Source organism: Malus sylvestris, chromosome 1, assembly GCF_916048215.2.
Source record: "Malus sylvestris chromosome 1, drMalSylv7.2, whole genome shotgun sequence".
NCBI classification, from domain to species: Eukaryota; Viridiplantae; Streptophyta; class Magnoliopsida; order Rosales; family Rosaceae; genus Malus; species Malus sylvestris.
Window position 1 is genome coordinate 14,022,326 of NC_062260.1, and position 21,836 is coordinate 14,044,161.

General features: G+C 36.8%; 2 protein-coding genes and 1 pseudogene across 3 annotated transcripts in view; 2 read left to right on the plus strand and 1 right to left on the minus strand.

The window, feature by feature from the left end:
- Positions 1-21,584, plus strand: part of LOC126631713 (rust resistance kinase Lr10-like) — a 73,650-nt gene extending 52,066 nt beyond the window's left edge. Inside the window, exons 1-3 of one of the 2 annotated variants that reach the window (XM_050301860.1) lie at positions 19,514-20,147; positions 20,264-20,293; positions 20,459-21,584. In XM_050301860.1, the coding sequence (XP_050157817.1) occupies positions 20,284-20,293; positions 20,459-21,579 (1,131 nt within the window). In that variant the 5' untranslated portion in view covers positions 19,514-20,147; positions 20,264-20,283 and the 3' untranslated portion in view covers positions 21,580-21,584. Of the gene's footprint in view, positions 1-19,513; positions 20,148-20,263; positions 20,294-20,458 lie in introns of those variants that run through there. The other variant, XM_050301852.1, reaches the window with a different exon arrangement.
- On the plus strand, positions 9,980-10,724 carry LOC126613004 (rust resistance kinase Lr10-like; annotated as a pseudogene).
- Positions 15,858-16,304, minus strand: LOC126613169 (uncharacterized). Its single transcript, XM_050281158.1, has 2 exons — positions 16,052-16,304; positions 15,858-15,988 (listed from the first exon to the last, which is right to left on the minus strand). The coding sequence occupies exons 1-2, from the start codon at positions 16,302-16,304 to the stop codon at positions 15,858-15,860; spliced, it is 384 nt and encodes a 127-aa protein (XP_050137115.1).
- Positions 21,585-21,836: the final 252 nt, after the last annotated feature.

A 21,836-nucleotide genomic window follows, 5' to 3' on the forward strand; every position in this document is an offset into this window, starting at 1 on the left:
ATTCGGAACCTCAGTACTAAGCAGAACCCCAGAAGGAGGAGGCACCAGAGGTTGATCATTTAGAGCTTCATTACGCGGTACAACCTCAGAAGACGAAGGCAATAAATGCATTTGGAACAAACCCATAAATCTCTGATGATCAAGTAAAATCTGACCATCAGATTCCTGCAGCTGGTCAAGCTTCTTCTTCATATTTGTAGCATAGTCATGTACAAGCCTCTGCAACTGTTTATTCTCATACTTAAGCCCTCTGATCTCCTATTTGAGACTTATCACTTCAGCTGCTAATGATTCAACTTGGCGGGTTTGAGCAAATAGGCGTTGGGCCATATTAGACAAAAAACCTGCACACTGAACACTAAGAGCCAAAGAATCCTTAACAGCCAACTCATCAGACCGTTTGGAAAGTAGTATGTTATCTCTGAGAGTGAGAAGGTTCCCATTATATCATTCTACATCACAGAGTCCCCAATGGTAAGAGAACCAGTAGGGGATAAGAAAGATGATCATATGTTGTCTTGAGGAGACATGGCCGCCTCCTCACCAAAGTTTAAGTCAAAATGACGGTCAAATAGGCCAGACATTTTCAGAAATGATGAAGAAAAAATGAGTCCAATAAATCTCTAAAGTATAAAAATAAGGAGAAAATTCCTACAAGCAATAACTCTCTGAACGTACTTCTTGCACACAATTGGTGCCCCTATAAAAGAAAGGGCAACATGGTCGTTGGTCCAAAAATCGAAGAGGCACCATTCTCCGGATTTCAAGAAACGGATTTTCCTAAGTAAAATTTGTCGACAATCTCCACACACAACATCAGCTCATCGGGTACCACATATAACTTTGCCAAAGATCTCTGACAAAGTTTAGACACGTAAATTTTGAAGGTCCAGCTACTCTACTATTACCCACAAGGATAAAAGAACAGCACCACTACTTGATAACTGGAAAGTCTCTATATGTGTCAACCTTCGTGCTCCGTGGCAAGGCAGACTGGCAAAAATGCCCAACCTTTACTCACATTTGAGAAAACACTCCCAACAGGAGTGCTTGCTTAAAAATCGAAGAGGCACTGCTCTCCGAATCTTGAGAGATAGACTCCTATCAAGATTACTTACTCAAAAATCGAAGAGGCACCGCTCTCCAAATCTCGAGAGCCAGACTCCCAACAGGATTGCTTTCTCAAAAATCGAAAAGGCACCGCTCTTCGAATCTCGAGAGTAAGACTCCCAACAAGATTGTTTTCTAAAAAATCGAAGAGGCACTGCTCTCCGAATCTCGAAAGCCAGATTCCCAACATGATTGCTTTCTCAAAAATCGAAGAGGCACCGTTCTTCGAATCTCGAGAGTTAGATCACCGACAGGATTGCTTGTTTGAAAACCAAAGAGGCACTGCTCTCCGAACTTCGAGAGCCAGATTTCCTTGGATAAAGCTTGTCTGCAATCTTCAAACACAACATCAGCTCTCCAGATACCACGGACCACTTTTTCAATGTGCTCTGACAAAGTTAAAACACGTGAAGCTTGCAACTCCCAGTACATTGCTATGACCAAGAAGGGTAAAAGAATAACATTACTACTTGTTGTTGGGGGAACTCCTATATATGTCGACCTTCATCCTCCACAGACAGGCAAACCTGCAAAAATGCTCAACCCTTCCTTATATCCGAAAGGGCACTCAGAATGAAGCCTCTTGAAATACTCGGTTCTCTTCCCCCCAATAATACCTCTGCAAACCAGCCACACTAGAGCAAGAGTATCTTATATCATTAGGGTTAAAAGCAAGAGTATCTCATATCATGTTTTTTCCTTGTCTTTTCCTTTGCCCTTGCTCTTACCTGTAGGATAAAGAGAAAGAACGCAATCAGTCAGAACCTAAAATCAAACTTCCAATCTGGAACTGATTGCCCGGAATCTTTGCATGGCTACTTGCCTAACATTGCTCTCGATTACTCATCCTCAGTTGTTGTCAAGGTCACGAATCCCTTCGGCAAATACATCAGAACAGTTGATACGATACTAGTTACTTACACTGAAGCTACCAAGCATGGATGAGTTGCTGAGAACTAGCGTTCTAAAGACCATTTAAATGCAAAGGTTGCGCACCACTTCTACTATGCAAAAGATTGAAGCAGAAGGTTCAACATGAGCTGGAACAGATCACTATAGCACGATGTCCTTCCTGTAGAACTGCATCATCCAGACGGATGAGTCTAAATCAAATCCAAGCTCGGCATTGCTGCCCTATCCAAAGAGCTTAAGAAACTTCAACAACCTTTCGCTGGCACCGTCACCAAAGAGCAAAGCTTCGCCATACCACATTCACTACTTTGTCAACAACAAAAATATCCCATATCATCAAGGTCGAACGAACTCTTAATTTGATGGACTTGTTTTGACCCTCAAATTCTTGAGTCGGCCTTATACCCTGGAGGAAACTAGAAAACCCTCCAGCCTAGTTCAAGAATAGGCCTGTGGAAAGTTACTTCTTCAAAACCAAAAATATCTCATATCATCTCTTCTCCTTTTTCTTCTCTTTATCCTTCTTGCTGCTTGCAAGATAGGGAGAAAAAGAACAATCAGCCAAAACTCGAACTCGAGATCAAACTTCCGATCTAAAACTGATTGCTTGGAACTCTGATTGCTTACTTTGTCTGTCACCTCTTTCAGTAGATCTCCTCGCTCAGAGACTTGGGGGACTCCTACTATAGGGTTTGTGTCGCGCTTGACCAAGCCCGATACTACAAGTAAGCTTCAAGCTCCATTGGTTAAAGATACCACCCCTGGATGGAGGAAAAGTACTTCCAGAGAAGATGCCAAATCTACCTATGAGACATAAGGCAAGTGAAAACGATACCACACTTTGGTACTGAGAAGTTTCATGATTACTCAGCGGCTTGGATCTTGCAAGTCCCCAACCGAGGAGTTTCCCTCACTCGGGAACTTAGGGGAGCGCTGTTTGTACCATACTTGACCAATCCTAAAACTACTGAGCACTGATCAACGTTATACCGTCAAGGATCCATAAGAGTTTCCCTCCAACCAGGAGGCCAATCACAGCGCGACACTTGTCGACATCAGAGGCCAATCATAGCGTGCCACGTGTTAACATCAGAGGCCAATCACAGCACGACACATGTCAAAGTCAGAACAAAACTAGAGACTCTCTTCTATAAAAGGAGATCATTCTCCCACAATATTGCCTAATGTCATTTGTACTAAATCATTCACTAGTACTCACTAAAGGAGAGCTTGAACCTATGTACTTGTGTAAACCCTTCACAATTAATGAGAACTTCTCTATTCCGTAGACGTAGCTAATCTGGGTAAACCACGTACATCTTGTGTTTGCTGCCCTATCTCTATCACTTTACATTCTTATCCACACTAGTGACCGGAGCAATCTAGTGAAGGTTACAAACTTAACACTTTCTGTTGTACCAAAGTCCTCACTGATTTTGTGCATCAACACTTACTAATTGTGTTCATTTTAGTTTAGTAACGTATGATACTCCCACTATTTGTTTTGAGGAAAACAAATCAATATCAAAAACGAATTTTTCAAATATTAGAAGTAACTACTACTACAAAGGTTTTTGCATTCCTTTGAATTTGGACTTTATAGTTATCTTAGGCTCTTTGGATGATTATGGACTTATTAGGTTGATTCAACAACGAGCCAACATTGTTGAATAAGATCTAGGGAAGATTGTATCATTTTAATTACGTGCTTTCAATCCAATTACAACATTTTTCATTGAGCCATTAGACACGAAAGACAATCATTCATTGCTAATAGGACGTTGGACCCAACAAATCTTTAATCTCATGAATACCCTTTTTAATATGTCTCCTTATGAATAGTTAAAGAAACTCTAGTCTAGTATAAGAGGGAATCAACTAATTGAAAGAGATAAAGAAGTAATAAGAATTACAAACCAATTTGTACAAATTCCTACAAATTACATATACTAAGAGGAAGAAAAAGATTAGCATCTAATGTGTTGTGGTTCAATTGAATTGATAATTAAAACATATTCCCAATGTTCAAACAATTTGAATTTAGCGGCCTAACTTGCAGCTCAATTATCGTTTAAGGCACAAGTTCATAGTCAACCATTTCTTTAACTACTTAATCACATTAAAAAATTAAATTTGAATGCAACACAATCAATTAGATTTAGTACATATGGGCATAATTGTATGATGAGTTTAAACTATAAACAAAATTAAAATTCAAAATATTTTGTTCTCTAGAGAGGTGGGGCCGAAATGCAAATTGAGAAAGTTAGGGGTCAAACCGTAAATACTAGAAAGTATAGTCAACTTTTCAAATTGCAAAAGAGCCTACATGGGGTCATTTGAAAGGGAGTGGCTGGCCTAGGTATGTTGGGTGAGGGAGAAGACCATACTTCTCCCTTTATGTCAAAATTAAAGGGCCATGCATTTCCTTATCACCTTTTGTAGTTGTTGTACTTTTAGGTATGGCCTCCTAGTCTTGTCTAGGATGGAGTAAATCTAGGATGGTTTTTAAAACAAATTTAACAATAGTCAACAAAGATTAACTCCTAAAACCAAAATAAATGAAGAACAACAAGAATAAAAAATATGAACAACAAGAACAAAACCATGAATACAATTTCAAGATTTTAGCTTTCTTGGTGGTTTTTCAAACCAAAAAACAAAAATGGCAAGGATTTGGCTTTCTAGCTTAAAAGTGTGTGTGTGTGTGTGACTCAAAAAGAAACACAAACAAAAGCCAAAAAACTCCCCAAAACCGTGCCCTCCCCATGGAAGAAAAAACCCCAAATTTTGTTCAAAACTCATTCTTCATTCATGCATCCAAAAACACTTTTTGCATACATATCTTTTCAACTCTTGAAACAGATTTTTCAACACTTGAAAAAACAAAAGATAAACATGTCTAGAATGAAGAAATAATTTGTCAAACATCAAATCAAAACCCATATGCATAAAATCCAAAAGGACACATCAAATATAAACCTTTGGCTCTGATACCACTTGAAGGGAAATAATGAGATTTCTATGGGATTTCTAGTGACTAGCATGCATATCTATGAGATTTCTATGGGATTTCTAGTAATAATTCTCTTGTTAAATATGACCCCTATAATGGAAGATATAAGAATTAAGTGTTAGGATGATTAGCATTTATCCTTCCCTTCGTTATATGGCATTTTAGGATGGAAGATTATTACTTGTAGATCATGATGTGCTAGAATGGTTATGATTATGAATCTTGCTAGAATTATTTTGTTTTCTTTACATTTCCAAGTTTTAGTTATGGAAATCGGTTTATCAGCCCATGAATCCCTTTTATAAACGTTTATATTCTGGACTCAATCATGAAATGTTTACATTTAGTTTTTTGCTTTCATTAATATTTTATTTCCATTTACAAACTTAGGCAAACACACTTTTCACAATGGTCCAAGTCCTCGTTCACTCGAGGCATAAGAAAAAACTTAATCGAACCAGCATCTCTCTAGATGTATTATCGTTTTGGTTAAGTTAGATCTAAGCGCAAACCAACCTTATTCCTAAATAAACACCAACTGTCTAGTGTCACACCTATTTTCTCTTTCTCTTGAGCCATCCAGAGGCAACGAGACCAAAGGCAACACCCAGAGCAAACCATGTGTTGAACCTAGTCGGGCTCTATTCGAGTTTTGACATCAACACCTTGAATTGATTTGTAATCCTCTTTACCTGCTTGGGTTGAATGCCTTGTAATCTTCGAAGAATCTTTCAATTCTTAATTCGTTCTCTTTTTCTTTTCTATGAGCGCCAATACCCAATATACTACAGTTGCCAGTAGAACAAGAAACAAAGAACCCATGAGTCCACCACCTGTAGCCAATCTTTTCCATATATATGTTGCCTTGCCTGTAAGATACAAAATCAGAGTACAGTCACTAATATTCTCATGATAATTGCTTAAATCCAGCAGTAAATATATGTTATACTTGCTTTCCTCAAGTGACCACATTCAATTTCAATCCTAAAGAAAACAAGTAAAAATATGCAGAAGGAAGAGAGGAGCAATTTTCTGCATTTCTGGACTAATTTAAATTCACATGAAATCCGGAACAGGATGAAGTGTTTTCCTTTGCAATTAAGGATCAATAATGTAATGTCATGTAAAAGTCATTATCCAAGTAGCATTGTGTTATTAGCTACCATCGTAGCAGTGCACCCGTTAAATATAAGTCAGTCTCTTTTATTACACAAGTCAGTCCTACCATTGTCCGGCATCATGGGCCTGGCTTTAACTTAGCATGACACTTCCTTTTGCATATTTTTCAATGTTGCAGCTTCACGAAGGGTGCGCTAGCCTCTAGGTCACAACAAAAGATTAAATTACTAATTCACATCAATTGGAAGCCCTACCACTTATACTTCTTTTTTCTTGTCATTGTTATGTAGAATTTTCATCCCTTATTCTAATTGTGAACTTGCACTCTCATTCCCCATTCTCCAAATACTTGAAAGTAAACACAAGAATATGACTTTTCTCCTAAAAATTTCATCCCTTGTTCCAATTGCGAACTTGCACTATCATTTCGCTAAAGACTTGAAAGTAAACACAAGAATATGACTTTTCTCCTAAAAAATTCATCCCTTATTCCAATGAACTTTCACTCTCATTTCCCTAAAGTCTTGAAGGTAAACACAAGAATATGACTTTTCTCGTAAAACTTTCATCCCTTATTCCAATTGAGAACTTGCACTCTCATTACCTTAAGACTTGAAAGTAAACACAATAATATGACACGGGTGATGCTATCCACACACATTTTTTTACCTCCTATACACTCTATGTTAATTTCTATCATTTGATCTTTCTTGGTTCATTTAATTAGGCTAGAAATTGAGAAGAGTATGAGAGGTAAAAAGAGATGTGTAAATAATATCACCCGACTTCTAATCAAGTATCTTGTCCATGAGTACCACTTAATGAGGTTTTCTTGTTTTTTTCCTAAATTATTGTAACTTTTTTTTTTCTGACTTCTAAGGAATGTCTCCCTCCATGGTTGTTCTTTGTATTCAGGTGATGCATCAATCGATTCAATCCTCTTAAATAAATAGTTGATTTGTTCAACATAAAATAACTTTTTCCTCTTATCGTTGCTGTTAATACTCTATTGATTTATTCAATTCAACGGCAAAAAAATAATAATTAAAAACAATAAGACATTATCAGTTTTTTTAGTCTTAATTCAAGTAAAATAATCCTTCCAACAACACACATAATTCCAAAATTTTGGATAGCAACTGATATGAGAGTTTTTCACACTTGGACTGATTCCCTTTGAGTATTGGGTACCCATCATCCACCATGAAGTTTCTTCCAAGTTCCAACCCAGCAGCATCAATCGATTCAATCCTCTTAAATAAATAGTTGATTTGTTCAATGTAAAAATAACTTTTTCCTCTTATTGTTGCTTTTAATACTCTATTGATTTATTCAATTCAACGGTAAAAAATAATAATTAAAAACAATAATACATTATCAATTTTTTTAGCCTTAATTCAAGTAAAATAATTCTTCTAACAACACACATAATTCCAAAATTTTGGATAGCAACTGATATGACAGTTTTTCACACTTAGACTGATTCCCTATGAGTATTGGGTACCCAGCATCCACCATGAAGTTTCTTCCAAGTTCCAACCCAGCAACATCAATCGATTCAATCATCTTAAATAAATAGTTGATTTGTTCAACATAAAATAACTTTTTCCTCTTATTGTTGTTTTTAATACTCCATTAATTTATTCAATTCAACAGCAAAAATTAATAATTAAAAACAATAATACATTATCAGTTTTTTTAGTCTTAATTCAAGTAAAATAATCCTTCTGACAACACACATAATTCCAAAATTTTGGATAGCAACTGATATGAGAGTTTTTCACACTTGGACTGATTCCCTTTGAGTATTGGGTACCCATCATCCACCATGAAGTTTCTTCCAAGTTCCAACCCAGCAGCATCAATCGATTCAATCCTTTTAAATAAATAGTTGATTTGTTCAATGTAAAATAACTTTTTCCTCTTATTGTTGCTTTTAATACTCCATTGATTTATTCAATTCAACGATAAAAAATAATAATTAAAAACAATAATACATTATCAGTTTTTTTAGTCTTAATTCAAGTAAAATAATCATTCTAACAACACACATAATTCCAAAATTTTGGATAGCAACTGAAATGAGAGTTTTTCACACTTAGACTGATTCCCTATGAGTATTGGGTACCCAGCATCCACCATGAAGTTTCTTCCAAGTTCCAATCCAGCAGCATCCACATCCACTTCAATGATTCAATCCCTCATAATTACATTTTTTTTTGCTTGTTTAAGATTCATATTGTTTCATCTATTTAAAATTCCAAGTAAAGTTTGGCCGAATGTGAAAAGAAAAACTTGGGAGGGGTTGCCACATGCATAGGACAAGTCCAATACTTGATTCCTTTGACGCTGCTAACCAAAAAAAAGTTAAAACAAGAACTGGAAACAGACTCCCTTAAATTAGGTTTGAAAGGTTACACGTTCAATGGTAATATTACATACATTGGTGTTACTTTCTACTCTAGTTCCGCAATTGGTTCCAACTCTAGTCGTCTTACCGAAATGCTTCCATTTCTAGTTGTAGGACCTGTGGGCACAAAGGGATTAGAAGGCATGGTCAAGCTTTCTCCGTCTCCTTCTAACATCTGAACCGCTATTTTCATGGAAGGACGATCCATCGGGTGCCACTGGATACACCATAGCCCTATAATTGCTAGTTTCCTTGGAATTTTACCATCTCCTTCTTCCCCAATATGGATTCGTAGGTGATAAGTCCATATTATACTATATATGTTAGGGAGTTTTAATGAAAAGGGTTTGGGCCAACAAATATTTAACCAAAAATCATCTTAAAATGTTATTTAAGCAAAATGGCTCAAAGTTTAATAAAAAAATCATCCAAAACTATTGTCTACCTTTTTCGTGCCCTTATCCTCCTCTTCCTCGTCATCGTCCTCATCCTCATCCTCTTATCTGCACCACAAACAATTTATAATGTTAGTACTTTATTCCGATCAGATCCAATAAGGACCTACGGTCTCGGTAATGTACGTACATGTTGGTCATCTGTAAATAGGAAAAAAAAAACCAAAACATAAAACTATTTCTGGAAAACCCAAAACATAACACTGTTTCTGGAAAAAAAAAATTAGATACAGTGTTTGTTTTTTCTGTGCACAAACAAACACTGTATGTAGAAAGAAAAGAACCAAAATCCAAAAAACTTAAATTCCAGAAACAATTATTTAGATTCCAAAAATAGTGACTTAGATTCTAGAAACAATCTATATTTTATCCTTTGATTGTTTTGTCGTTGCTGAAATTTGTGTGGTATTTGCAGGACACTTTGCTCGATGGTTTCCATTCAAATCCATCGGTAAGAGCATGTATTTCTTGCATAGAGTCAAGTCCTTGGTTTTTATTCACTTTTCAACTTATAGCCGCAGATTTGGCTTTTAATTTTTGCTATTTTTTTGTTGCAGTGTGTGTGGATGGGGTATACTGATATGCATTGGTAAGAAGAGCCTGTATTATTGTGTGTGTGTGTGTGTCTGTGTCTCACTCTGTGTCTGTGTAGATTCCAACTTCTCATGAATAAAATAAATTGTAATTTAGAAACAAAAGAAGTTGAAAAAAGTTGAAAGTAGTGTGGATCTAACTTATAAGTTTCTTTTTCTTAGGATTCTTTTGGTGATATATTTCTTATGCAGGCTTATTTTTTCCAGCAAGACAACTGTTTGGTGTTCTAGTTGCGACTGCATTTTTCATCTACAAATGGCGAAGAAGACATTTGTCAATGTATAGTACAATACAATAGAAGACTTTCTGCAACGCGATAAGAACTTCATGCCTATAAGGTACTCTTACTCGGAAATCAAGAAGATGACTCGCAAGTTTAAGGATAAGTTGGGCGAAGGCGGCTATGGCTCAATATTTAAGGGAAAGTTACGCATCGGCCGTTCTGTAGCAATTAAGGTTCTGGGCAAACCCAAAGCTAATGGCCAAGATTTCATTAGTGAAATAGCTACCATTGGAAGGATTCACCATGTCAATGTGGTGCGACTTGTTGGTTATTGTGCTGAGGGATCAAAGCGTGCTCTAGTATATGAGTTCATGGCTAATGGCTCTCTTAATAAATACATTTATTCCAAAGAAGGAAGTGTGCCTTTAACTATCAACAAAATGTATGAGATTTCTCTTGGAGTGGCTCAAGGGATTGAGTATCTACATCAAGGTTGCGCAATGCAAATTCTCCATTTCGATATCAAGCCTCATAATATTCTTCTTTTTGAGAACTTCAAAGCAAAGGTTTCTGACTTTTGGGCTAGCAAAGTTGTATCCTGTAGATAATAGCATTGTCACGTTGACGGCAGCGAGGGGGACAATGGGATATATTGCTCCTGAATTGTTCTACAAAAATATTGGAGGCGTCTCATACAAGGCCGATGTCTATAGTTTCGGAATGTTGTTGATGGAAATGGCAAGCAAAAGGAAGAATTTGAATTCAACGGTAGAGCATTCAAGCCAAGTCTACTTCCCACTATGGGTATATGATCAGTATAATGTGGGAAATGACTTGGAGATGGATGATAGTAATTATAACGCACCACAAAGTAGCCCACAATAATCCTATTAATTTTCCTTATTAACACTAAAATTTGTCGATTGTAGCATATGAAAATAAGGGTCATTCCCGCAGAAGATTGTTTTATCCAAATACTTAAAATGTCACAAAAACAGGGTGGCTGTCTCCACTGACCAGCCACCGAACAATAATTATTAGACTAACTTACACTTATCCAAATGCAACGAAATTTTATACACATAAACTAGACACACCAAGCTATGCTCACACAAATCTTTGGGATTTTTGGAGTTGATTAGCTATTTAAATTAAATCGGACAAAATAGGACCTCAACAAGTTTTAAATAATACCAATAGATTTTAATTCACAAGTTAAGAAAACGAGTTAGGGGACATGCTATCCACCACCAAATAATCATGCAAGTATGTTATGTTTCATTCAAATCCCTTTTATTTCCGGATGAAGATGCTCAAGTTGGCTCACTATTAGAACTCAACCTATTACTCTTTCTTACGTAGTATGTTAAGAGAATGACGTTTTCAACTTAACTTAGTCCCTAGCATGCAATCTAGAATGACGTGTTCATAGATTTAACAAGTAGAAATCATTAAGAATAAAAAGAGTTTGAGTCATCACAAGGCATCGTAAGTACTGGCGTTGTCTTACTTATCCTAGAAATCGGTTCACATGTTAACCACAATTAACAAGTGCTACTCTAGAACATATGTAGGTCCTCATTCAACAAGGGCAGGTAAACATATATTCATAGCATTAAAATCCTAGATATGCTCACTATGTATGCATCCATAGAAACACATAAAGAATTTATCAATGACATAAGTAGTGAAACAATTTTCATCCTTTCATAAAAGCCATTCAAACAAAATATCACAACAAACTTACGATCATATTCGGGGCTTCAAAACAGCCCCTAACTACTAAAAATTAGTTACACATTATTCTCAAATTAAACCAAAAGTAAAACATGGGTTTGAGAAGATAAAACCAAGAAAAATAGAGTGAAGCTTCTTCTTCTTTCCTTCGTCAGTCTCCCCCTGCCTTTTTATTTTCTGGTTTTTCTTCTTTTTCTGTGCCGTTCTGCCTCTCTCTCTGTCTTCTGCCGTGTCTCCTGCTGCTCTGTCCCTTCCTCTTTCTCTGCGCCTCGCCCCTTCTCTTCTGTCGCTCTGTCTTTTTTTTTTCTGTATTTTCTTCCTTTTTCTGCGCGCCCCTCTGCTCCTGTTTTTCTCTGCCCCTTCTTATTATTTCTGCTCCTGTCCTCTTTCTGCCGTGCTGCACTCCACTTCCTTCCCACTCTTCTTTTCTTTTCTTATTTTATTTCTTTTTTATTATTTTCTTTTCTTTCTTTTTTCTCCACCAGTCCGTGTCTCTCCCTGCTCTCATTCTTTTATTCTGTCAGTGTCTCCTCCACTCACTTTGTTTTCTGCTCAGTGTCTTCCTTTCCGTCCCATTTATTTTCTGTTGCTCTTATTTTTTCTTGAAATTGATCATAAAACAAATTTAACTGCACATTAACACAAGGTAAGGTAAAATACCACAATTTTAACACAAAAATATCACAAAGACTATAGAAATGGATGGTATAAATGCATGAAATATATGAGTGATCAAATACCCCCAAACTAACATTTTTGCTAGTCCTCTAGCAAAACAAAACACAAAACAAAACCACTCAACTAAGACTAGACTCAACAACTTAGTAGCCAATTTCTCAATTCGATTTCATATATAAGTTCCAACCATGAAATACATTGCCAAGAAGTAAGTAACAAGAGCTCAAAACATCATCCAATAATTAACCAAATTTCCTTCAAACAAAACGTTGAAAAGCCATGTGTGAGCTAGCCATGTCAATGCAATTCCAAGCTCCTTTAAATCATCATATGCAAACATGTGAGTTTCTCACAAGACATACGCTCATTCACTCATAAGTTTTGGTTAATGTGTTTCACTCAAGTGATCTCATTGTACATACCGCCATATGCTTGCTTGCCCACCTAACTCGCTTATCAATATTTAAGTGATAGGCTAATGAAAGAAAGGATATGGAAATAAAAAATTTTGAGAAAGTACACTTGGTAGTTTTCCAACACCTCAATATCACACCACCAACAAAATAATAAAACCTCGAGCACCTGTTACTCCCCAAATTTAACTTTAAAAGGAAATTTATACTCTACCGACACATTTTCAACAAATCAACACTCTCCAATTTTCATATATTTCGTTTTTTTTTTTTTTTTTTGAATGAGAGAAACAAATCTGCAAAAGCTACATCACCCATCAAATTCACATTTCATTGTAATACACATGCTCTATCCATCTTTCTACATAAATGAAACCCCCAAAAGCACAACCCATGTAATACTTTCTCAAAACAATAAGGAATCGATTTTTGTGTATGGGCTCAACTCCAATATTGGAGCAAGGTAAAGAGATGTGGCTAACAAAGAAATGGCTTTGTTAAAGGCTCAATAGGCTACTACGGATAAACATAGCATATAAGGTAGGCATGAAAGGCTCAAACGATCCAAAGATGGCCTATATCACTTCCAAGTTATTACATGAATTGATTAATGAATCGAGTAGTATAAAGCAAGTTCTAGAGATACATGTACAGTGAGATCATACGCACAAGAAGGAATGAGATTGATGCATAATGGTTCAATCATGTATAGGCTTAAAAACTCACAAGGTTTACATAATCTCACATGATTCACATATGAAATGCTAAATCATGCTCAAGTTTCACATTAACAAGACTAGACACATTTATTTTTCAAGTTGATTTCTGGAAATCACAGTTAACACAAAGACAACGAAAAGAACTTAGACTTCTTGAAAGTAAGAAGGAAATTAAAATCAAATCTCATCATTGAATTGAGAAGTAGCTACAAACAACAATAAAAATGTAAAAACTTTTTTTTTATTTTATTTTTTATTTGTTTCTCTTATTTTTATTTTATTTTTTTGTATTTTGATTTTGATTTTGATTTTTTATTTTTTATAGAGAAATAAACTAACGAAATATATTTCCACCCTCAAACTTAATTATAGCATTGTCCCCAATGATAATGAAAGGAATTTTTGAACAATAAGACATAAAAATGGAAGGAAAGAAATATAAAATGAAATAAAGACACATAAAGAAAAGGAAAGAACACACCAATTTGTGTAGGCGAGGAGAGCAGCAATGTGAGTCTGTTTCTTCTCTGCTTGTTTCTTCTGCACCGCGGGCTGGCACAAGATAGCTGTGTTGGTCTGTTTCTTTCTTCAATCTTTCCAAGTGTCCACCTCTTGCTTTCTTTCTCCTTGTCCCTAGCTGAGGATGAATTGGCAAATTGTCTCCACATGCTTCGAGGTATCATTATCACTTCCCTTATCTGTTCCCCAGGCAGATGTGGTAGACGAAGCGGAAGCATAAGATGATGAAGATGAGTACTCGAGAGCAAGGCTAGGTAAGCAATCAGGAAGGGGTTCCAGGCAGTTGGCTCCAGATCGGAAGATTGAAACCAAGTGCTGGCTGATTGCTCTCTTTCTCCTTGTCGTAAAACAAAGACAAGGAGAAAGACAGGGAGAAAGCATGATATGAGATACTCTTGCTTTGGGTGGGTTGTTTGCAGAGGTACCCCAAGGAATAAGGAACACTGAGTGACTCGAGAGGGTGTGTTGGAAAGGCATTCTCTGAAAAGAAGAAAGTTATGTATGTCTGCCTTGCCATGGAGGGTGAAGGTCGACATTTATAGGAAATAATAACCGGTACTGTTCTTTCACTCTTGTCGGCAACCGTTGGATGTTTGAACAGTAAACTTCACGTGTTTTCTACTTTACCATAGATATTCGACAGATTGCCCGTAATTTTCGCAAAGCAGACTCTGCATGTGACAGATATTGACACGTCTGGAAAAGCAGATGCCTCTCCGATATCTGGAATTGCCTCTTCGAAATCTGAGCTCCGTCGAGTGCAGAGGTTGCATGTGACGAGTGCGGACAAATCTGGAAAAGAAGATTGGCTGTGGTTTCTGAGCAAGCCCAGCTTTTGAGAAAGCTAGCGCCTCTTTGATTTTTTTTTAGTTGGCCTCTTCGATATCTGGAATTGCCTCTTCGATATCTGAAATCCCATCGCGTGCTGATTTTTATAGAGATATGCAGGACGTTCAAAGCACACTTGAATTTCTGCCTGTAAAAACTCCCTCTTTGCATTTCTATGATCTTGACTTGTCCGACCTCTTCTTTCTTTACCACCTCTGAAAAATGTCTGGCCCTTCCGATCATCGTTTTGACTTGAACCTTGGTGAAGAGGCAGCTCCGACTTCTCCAGACAACATATGGCGCCCATCCTTCATATCCCCTACCGGTCCCTTTACCGTTGGGGATTCGGTGATGAAGAATGATATGACAGCTGCGGTGGTGGCCCGGAACCTTGTCACTCCTAAAGATAACAGACTGCTTTCAAGATGGTCTGATGAATTGGCTGTTAAGGAGTCTCTGGCTCTTAGTGTGCAGTGTGCAGGTTTCGTGTCCAACATGGCCCAACGCCTATTTACCCCGAACCTGTCAAGTTGAATCGTTGGCGGCTGAAGTGATGAGTCCCAAGCAAGAGATTAGAGGGCTCAAGCATGAGAATAAACAGTTGCACAAGCTCGCACACAACTATGCCACAAACATGAAGAGGAAAATTGACCAGATACAGGAATCTGATGGTCAGATTTTGCTTGATCATCGGAGGTTTGTGGGTTTGTTCTAACAACATTTGCCTTCGTCTTCTGGGGCTGTACCACATAGTGAAGCTCCAAATGATCAACCTTTGATGCCTCCTCCTTCTGGGGCTCTGTCGACTGCTGAAGTTCAGCCGACTACTGAGACTTCTCCTAAGCAGCCTATGTGAAGGCTCCCTTTTATATTTATCTGCTTAATGTTCCTTTCGTTTTTATGAATGTACAAATACTTTGCAAGAAGTTGTGGTAGAGATTGCAAAATCATTACCTGCATAAAGGAACAAAAGTAGGACTTAAACACACAAACCAGAAAACAAGAGAAAAACAGAACAAGAACATTTAAAATTATTCAAAATAAGGATGAAAGATAGAAAGCCTGGGTTGCCTCCCAAGAAGCGCTTTCTTTAACGTCTTGCAGCCGGACGATGCCTCCAGTCATCATCCAAAGGGAACTGGTTCTTGGAGAGGTACAACCTCCACATCATGCTCCGCAAAAGACTCGTAATATGGCTTGAGTCTATGCCCATTCACTTTGAACACGTATCCGGTCTTTGCACTTTGGATTTCCACTGCACCATGAGGAAAAATATTTGTTATAACAAATGGACCAACCCATCGAGAACGAAGCTTACCTGGAAATAACCGAAGGCGAGAATTAAATAGAAGAACTTTCTGTCCAATGACAAAGCTCTTCCTTAAGATCATCTTGTCATCAAATGCCTTTGATTTCTCCTTGTATATTCGACTAGACTCATATGCATCATTCCGGATTTCGTCTAACTCATTTAATTGAAGCTTCCTTTGCTTTCCGACAACACTCATGTCCATGTTGTAGGCTTTGATCGCCCATAAACTTTGTGTTCTAACTCTACTGGAAGACGGCATGGTTTCCCATAAATTAACCGAAATGGGGACATTCAAATAGGAGTCTTATAGGCAGTCCTATAAGCCCACAATGCATCGTTCAAGCGCATGCTCCAATCCTTCCTACTAGGACTCACAGTTTTCTCCAAAATTTGCTTCACCTCACGATTTGATACTTCTGCTTGACCGCTAGTTTGCGGATGATAAGGTGTAGACACCTTATGTGTGACATTGTACTTCCTAAGCAACGCTTCAAATGTTCGATTGCAAAAATGACTCCCTCCATCGCTAATGAATGCTCTAGGTATTCCAAATCTTGCAAAGATGTTACTCTTAATAAAACCTGAAACAACTTTTGAATCATTAGTTTTGGTGGCTTTTGCTTCCACCCATTTAGAAACATAATCCACAGCCAATAAAATGTAAAGAAAACCATTTGAATATGGAAAAGGTCCCATGAAATCAATGCCCCACACATCAAAGATCTCAACAACCAAAATAGGGGTTTGTGGAATTTGATTTCTTGGGCCCAAGTTACCTGTTCGTTGACAACGATCACATGTTGCACAAAACTCGTACGCATCCTTAAACAAACTAGGCCAATAAAAACCACTCTCTAACACCTTCAGGGCTGTCCTCTTTGCTCCAAAATGGCCACCACATGCATAAGAATGACAAAAAGTTAGAATAAATTTAAACTCAGATTCGGGGACACACCTTCTAATCAATTGATCAGTGCAATATTTCCACAAATAAGGATCATCCCACTCATAGTATTTGGCGGTTTTGACAAGCTTATCTTTTTGAGCACGTGTAAAATCATCCGGAATCTTTTTGATGACCTTATAATTGATAATATCTGCATACCAAGGGTTAGTAATCTTTAATGAAAATAGTTGCTCATCCGGAAAACTTTCACGTAAAGGGATGAGATCTTCCTCTGTGTTTGAATGCACAAGTCGGCTAAGATGATCTGCTACAACATTCTCACTCCCTTTCTTATCCTTGATCTCCAAGTCAAACTCTTGAAGCAGAAGTATCCATCGAATGAGTCGTGGTTTTGCATCTTTTTTTGTGAGTAGATACTTCAAAGCTGCATGGTCAGAAAACACAATAACTTTAGTCCCAATTAGATAAGATCTAAATTTTTCTAAAGCAAATACAACAGCTAGAAGCTCCTTCTCTGTTGTTGAATAATTCAACTGTGCATCATTGAGTGTTCGAGATGCATAATAGATGACATGTGGCACTTTGTTGACACGCTGCCCTAGAATTGCACCAACAACATAGTCTGAAGCATCGCACATTAACTCAAAAGGTAAACTCCAATCTGGTGGCATGATTAGAGGAGCCGTGGATAACAACTCCTTAAGCTTATTGAATGCTACCACACACTCTTCATTCATATCAAATGTTACATCCTTTTGAAGTAAACGACACAAGGGTCTAGAAATCATTGAGAAGTCCTTCATAAACCTACGGTAGAAACGTGCATGTCCAAGAAAAGAACGAACCTCCCTGACAGTAGTAGGGATGGGTAAAGAACTAACAAGTTCTACTTTAGATTTATCAACTTCAATTCCCTTTTCAGATATGATATGCCCTAGAACTAATCCATGCGAAACCATGAAATGACATTTTTCCCATAAACTGAAAAATGTCATTTCATGTATCAAAAGAATCACCATAAACTGAAAAATCATCCATGAACACTTCAATTATTTTCTCAATCATATCAGAAAAGATACTTACCATACACCTCTGAAATGTGGCAGGGGCGTTGCACAGTCCAAACGGCATCCTCTGGTATAGTTATGAACGATTTGAATGAGGGTTGCGGAGTCGAGGGGATGGCTCTCATGCAGTTGGGCTACTCTAACGGGTCCTACACTAATGACTGTTATAGTTATGAATTTATACACAGTGCAGTCATGAATGGCTTTGAGCTTGGAGTGTATTGGCCTGATGAACTACGTTCACCGTGCAATGGCTCATATTACATTCACAGTTCGACTCATCCTAAATGTTTTCCACGCACCATCCCAGGTGCGTAATTCTCAAATGAAGTACTAACTTATAATTACTTTGTTCTCAAATAAGCTTATTTGATTGATTGCTTGTAGGGTCTATTTTACATTGTATTTCAATGATTCAACTGTCTATCTTTTAGTTTTTTTTTAAATGCCTGTCATACTAGTGTTTTTTGAAAAACCATATTCGTCTATTTTATTTACGACAATTAAATGTGTTTATGGTTTTGGATTTTTCTATTTTTTTTTTAATCTATGAATGATGTACTAAAATATAAATAGTTTGGATTGTTGTATACAAAATGAGCAACACCAGTTGTTTCTCAACGGAAGAGGAATATATTCTTTCTTTGGGAAACGTGCTGCTAAGCCATTCATTTTGCTTGAAAAATATGTCAACAATATTCATATCATGTCAACAGTATATAGATACACATATACATTATTATGGATATTATATCATTAGTACTATGTACACAATAATATCGTAACAATATAATTGATATCGTAACAATAATATCTCAATACAATACAATATTTGTGAGGTTATATGCACTATATAAAGAGATAAGTTAAACATTTCATCCTATTAAGACTGTTTATATTGTGGTTGTTGTCTATATTTCTATTACAGCTAAACATTTTTAATTGTTTTTCTTATATAATTACCATTTCCCAAAACTATATCCTAATTTTGCAGTCAATTATATGACAAATGAATTATGTTGCTTTATTTCTTATATATGCTAATGCTGTACATGTATCAACAAATGGCAGCAACTTGAATTTTATTTTCTAACGGTTGTTATGCTAATGTTGTTTTATTCTTTTACTGTAGGTTTCTTTCAATATGAATGGGCTCAAATCCGTAAGTGGTCCCTCTCCAAAACAAAAATAAAGAAAATAAATCTCTCCTTTTTGTTTCTCTTTAAAATTCAATATTTACAACTTTAGAGTATACACATGCCTCTAACTTTTGTAGTTAGATTTCAACGTGCACTCTCTTCCACAAATTATAAGAGTAAATTATGTCGCATAACAAACTCATACTTTATTTTTTTAATATTGCAACATCATATATCAACTTATAAATTCATTGCAATATTAGACTTCCGTATTCTTTATCATTTATTTGTCTGTTAAATGCTAATCTTGCAGTTGCTAGCCACTCCCTCGCCCAATTGAATTGAGAAATTAAATAGTAAGAAATTAAGGTTTTAGAGTAGTCTCGCACACTAGCGTGCAGCAGTGTGCGAAGGATTTTGAAATTCTTAATTTATTAATATTTAATTAATTTTTCAATTCAAATGGGCGAGAGAGTGGATCTCATGTTTGTTATGTGAGCAGTTAACAGACAAATTGATGGATAAGGAGACAGAGGTTTGACATTGTAATGGATACGTAAGTTAATGTATGATATTGCAATGTTCAAAAAAATGAAGTAAAAGTTTGTTGTGTGGCCCAAGATTGAGGTTGTGAATAATTACTCTATAAGAAAACATGGCAGGCAGTAAAATAAATCATCTCTGAAATTTGGCATTCACTTGTTGGTTATATACCAAAAGCGTAATTGTAGGACTCGCTGAATAGATATTTTTAAAAACTTGATGATTTAACACTAATGAAGACTCGCTGTGGTATTGCTAATGTTGTGTATTTTTTTTTCACATTTGTCACTGTAGGAAATTCTATGACTTACACCGTGAAACTTGGTAAGGATTTTCTCCTCAAATGCTAACTTCTGTCTATGTAGTCTAGTGTTTTGTCGTTGCTGAATTTTGTTTGGTATTTATTGCAGGAAACTTTCCTCGATGGTTTCCATTCCATTCCATCGGTAAGACAGAGCTTGTATTTCTTGCATATATGTAGTCAAGTCTTTGATTTTTATTCATTTTTCAAACTTATAGCCGTTGATATAATTGGCTTTTACTCTTTGCTATTTTGTTGCAGTGCGTGGATGGGAAATACTGATGGGCATCGGTAAGAAAAGCATGAATTATTAGTTGTATATTCCAACTTGTAATGAATGAAACAAAGTACAATGTAATTTAGAAACAAAAGAAGTTGAAGAAAGTTGAAGGTAGTGTGGATCTAACATATAAGTTTCCTTTCTTATGATTCTTTTGGTCATATATTTGTTTTCAGGCTTATTTTTTCCAGCAAGACTATTGTTTGGCTTTCCAATTGCGGCTGTATTTTTAGTCTATAAATGGCGAAGAAGACATTTGTCAATGTATAGTACAATAGAAGACTTTCTACAATGCGATAAGAACTTCATGCCTATAAGGTACTCTTACTCGGAAATCAAGAAGATGACTCGCAAGTTTAAGGATAAGTTGGGCGAAGGCGGCTATGGCTCAGTATTTAAAGGAAAGTTACGCAGCGGCCGTTTTGTAGCAATTAAAGTTCTGGGCAAACCCAAAGCTAATGGCCAAGATTTCATTAGTGAAATAGCTACCATTGGAAGGATTCACCATGTCAACGTGGTGCGACTCGTTGGTTATTGTGTTGAGGGATCAAAGCGTGCTCTAGTATATGAGTTCATGGCTAATGGCTCTCTTGATAAATACATTTATTCCAAAGAAGGAAGTGTGCCTTTAACTATCAACAAAATGTATGAGATTTCTCTGGGAGTGGCTCAAGGGATTGAGTATCTACATCAAGGTTGCGCAATGCAAATTCTCCATTTCGATATCAAGCTTCATAATATTCTTCTTGATGAGAACTTCAAAGCAAAGGTTTCTGACTTTCGGCTAGCAAAATTGTATCCTATAGATAATAGCATTGTCACGTTGACGGCAGCGAGGGGGACAATGGGATATATTGCTCCTGAATTGTTCTACAAAAATATTGGAGGCGTCACACACAAGGCCGATGTCTATAGTTTTGGAATGTTGTTGATGGAAATGGCAAGCAGAAGGAAGAATTTGAATACAATGGTAGAGCATTCAAGCCAAATCTACTTCCCACTATGGGTATACGATCAGTATAATGTGGGAAATGACTTGGAGATGGACAATGTAACAGAGGAGGAAAAGAATGTAATCAGAAAGATGGTTATAACCGCCTTGTGGTGCATTCAAATGAAACCAACTGATCGCCCTTCGATGCACAAAGTCATCGAGATGCTTGGAGGAGATGTTGAATGTCTGCAGATGCCCCCCAGGCCTTCTCTATGCCCACAAGAGACTCATGTGGCTGTGGGTGACATTCAAGACCCAATATGTTCTAACGTAGAGCTAACGTGTTCTTTGTCAGCTAGGTGATGATCAAGTTCTTAGTTATAGAAGTGAAATAATGTACTATAAATTCTTACTTTAAAAAGAGATTTAACTAGTGAACTATTATTCGAGGTTTATATTGAAGAACGTGGTCCTCTATAGTAGACTGACTAGCTTATCAAGCATTCAAGGGTTGTCTTATTTTTGTTCTTCCCATCTGCCCATTTGCACGGATTGCCATGGCCCAAGGCCTACCTTTCACGAGCTTAATGAGCTTTTTCTTCATCACAGTCTCGTCCATC

Excerpts from the sequence above, each read along its gene's own strand:
- LOC126613169 (XM_050281158.1), bottom strand. The coding sequence starts at position 16,304 with ATGCCGTCTTCCAGTAGAGTTAGAACACAAAGTTTATGGGCGATCAAA. Across the intron at positions 15,989-16,051 it reads TCGCCTTCGGTTATTTCCAG|TGGAAATCCAAAGTGCAAAG; the intron begins GTAAGCTTCGTT and ends CTCATGGTGCAG.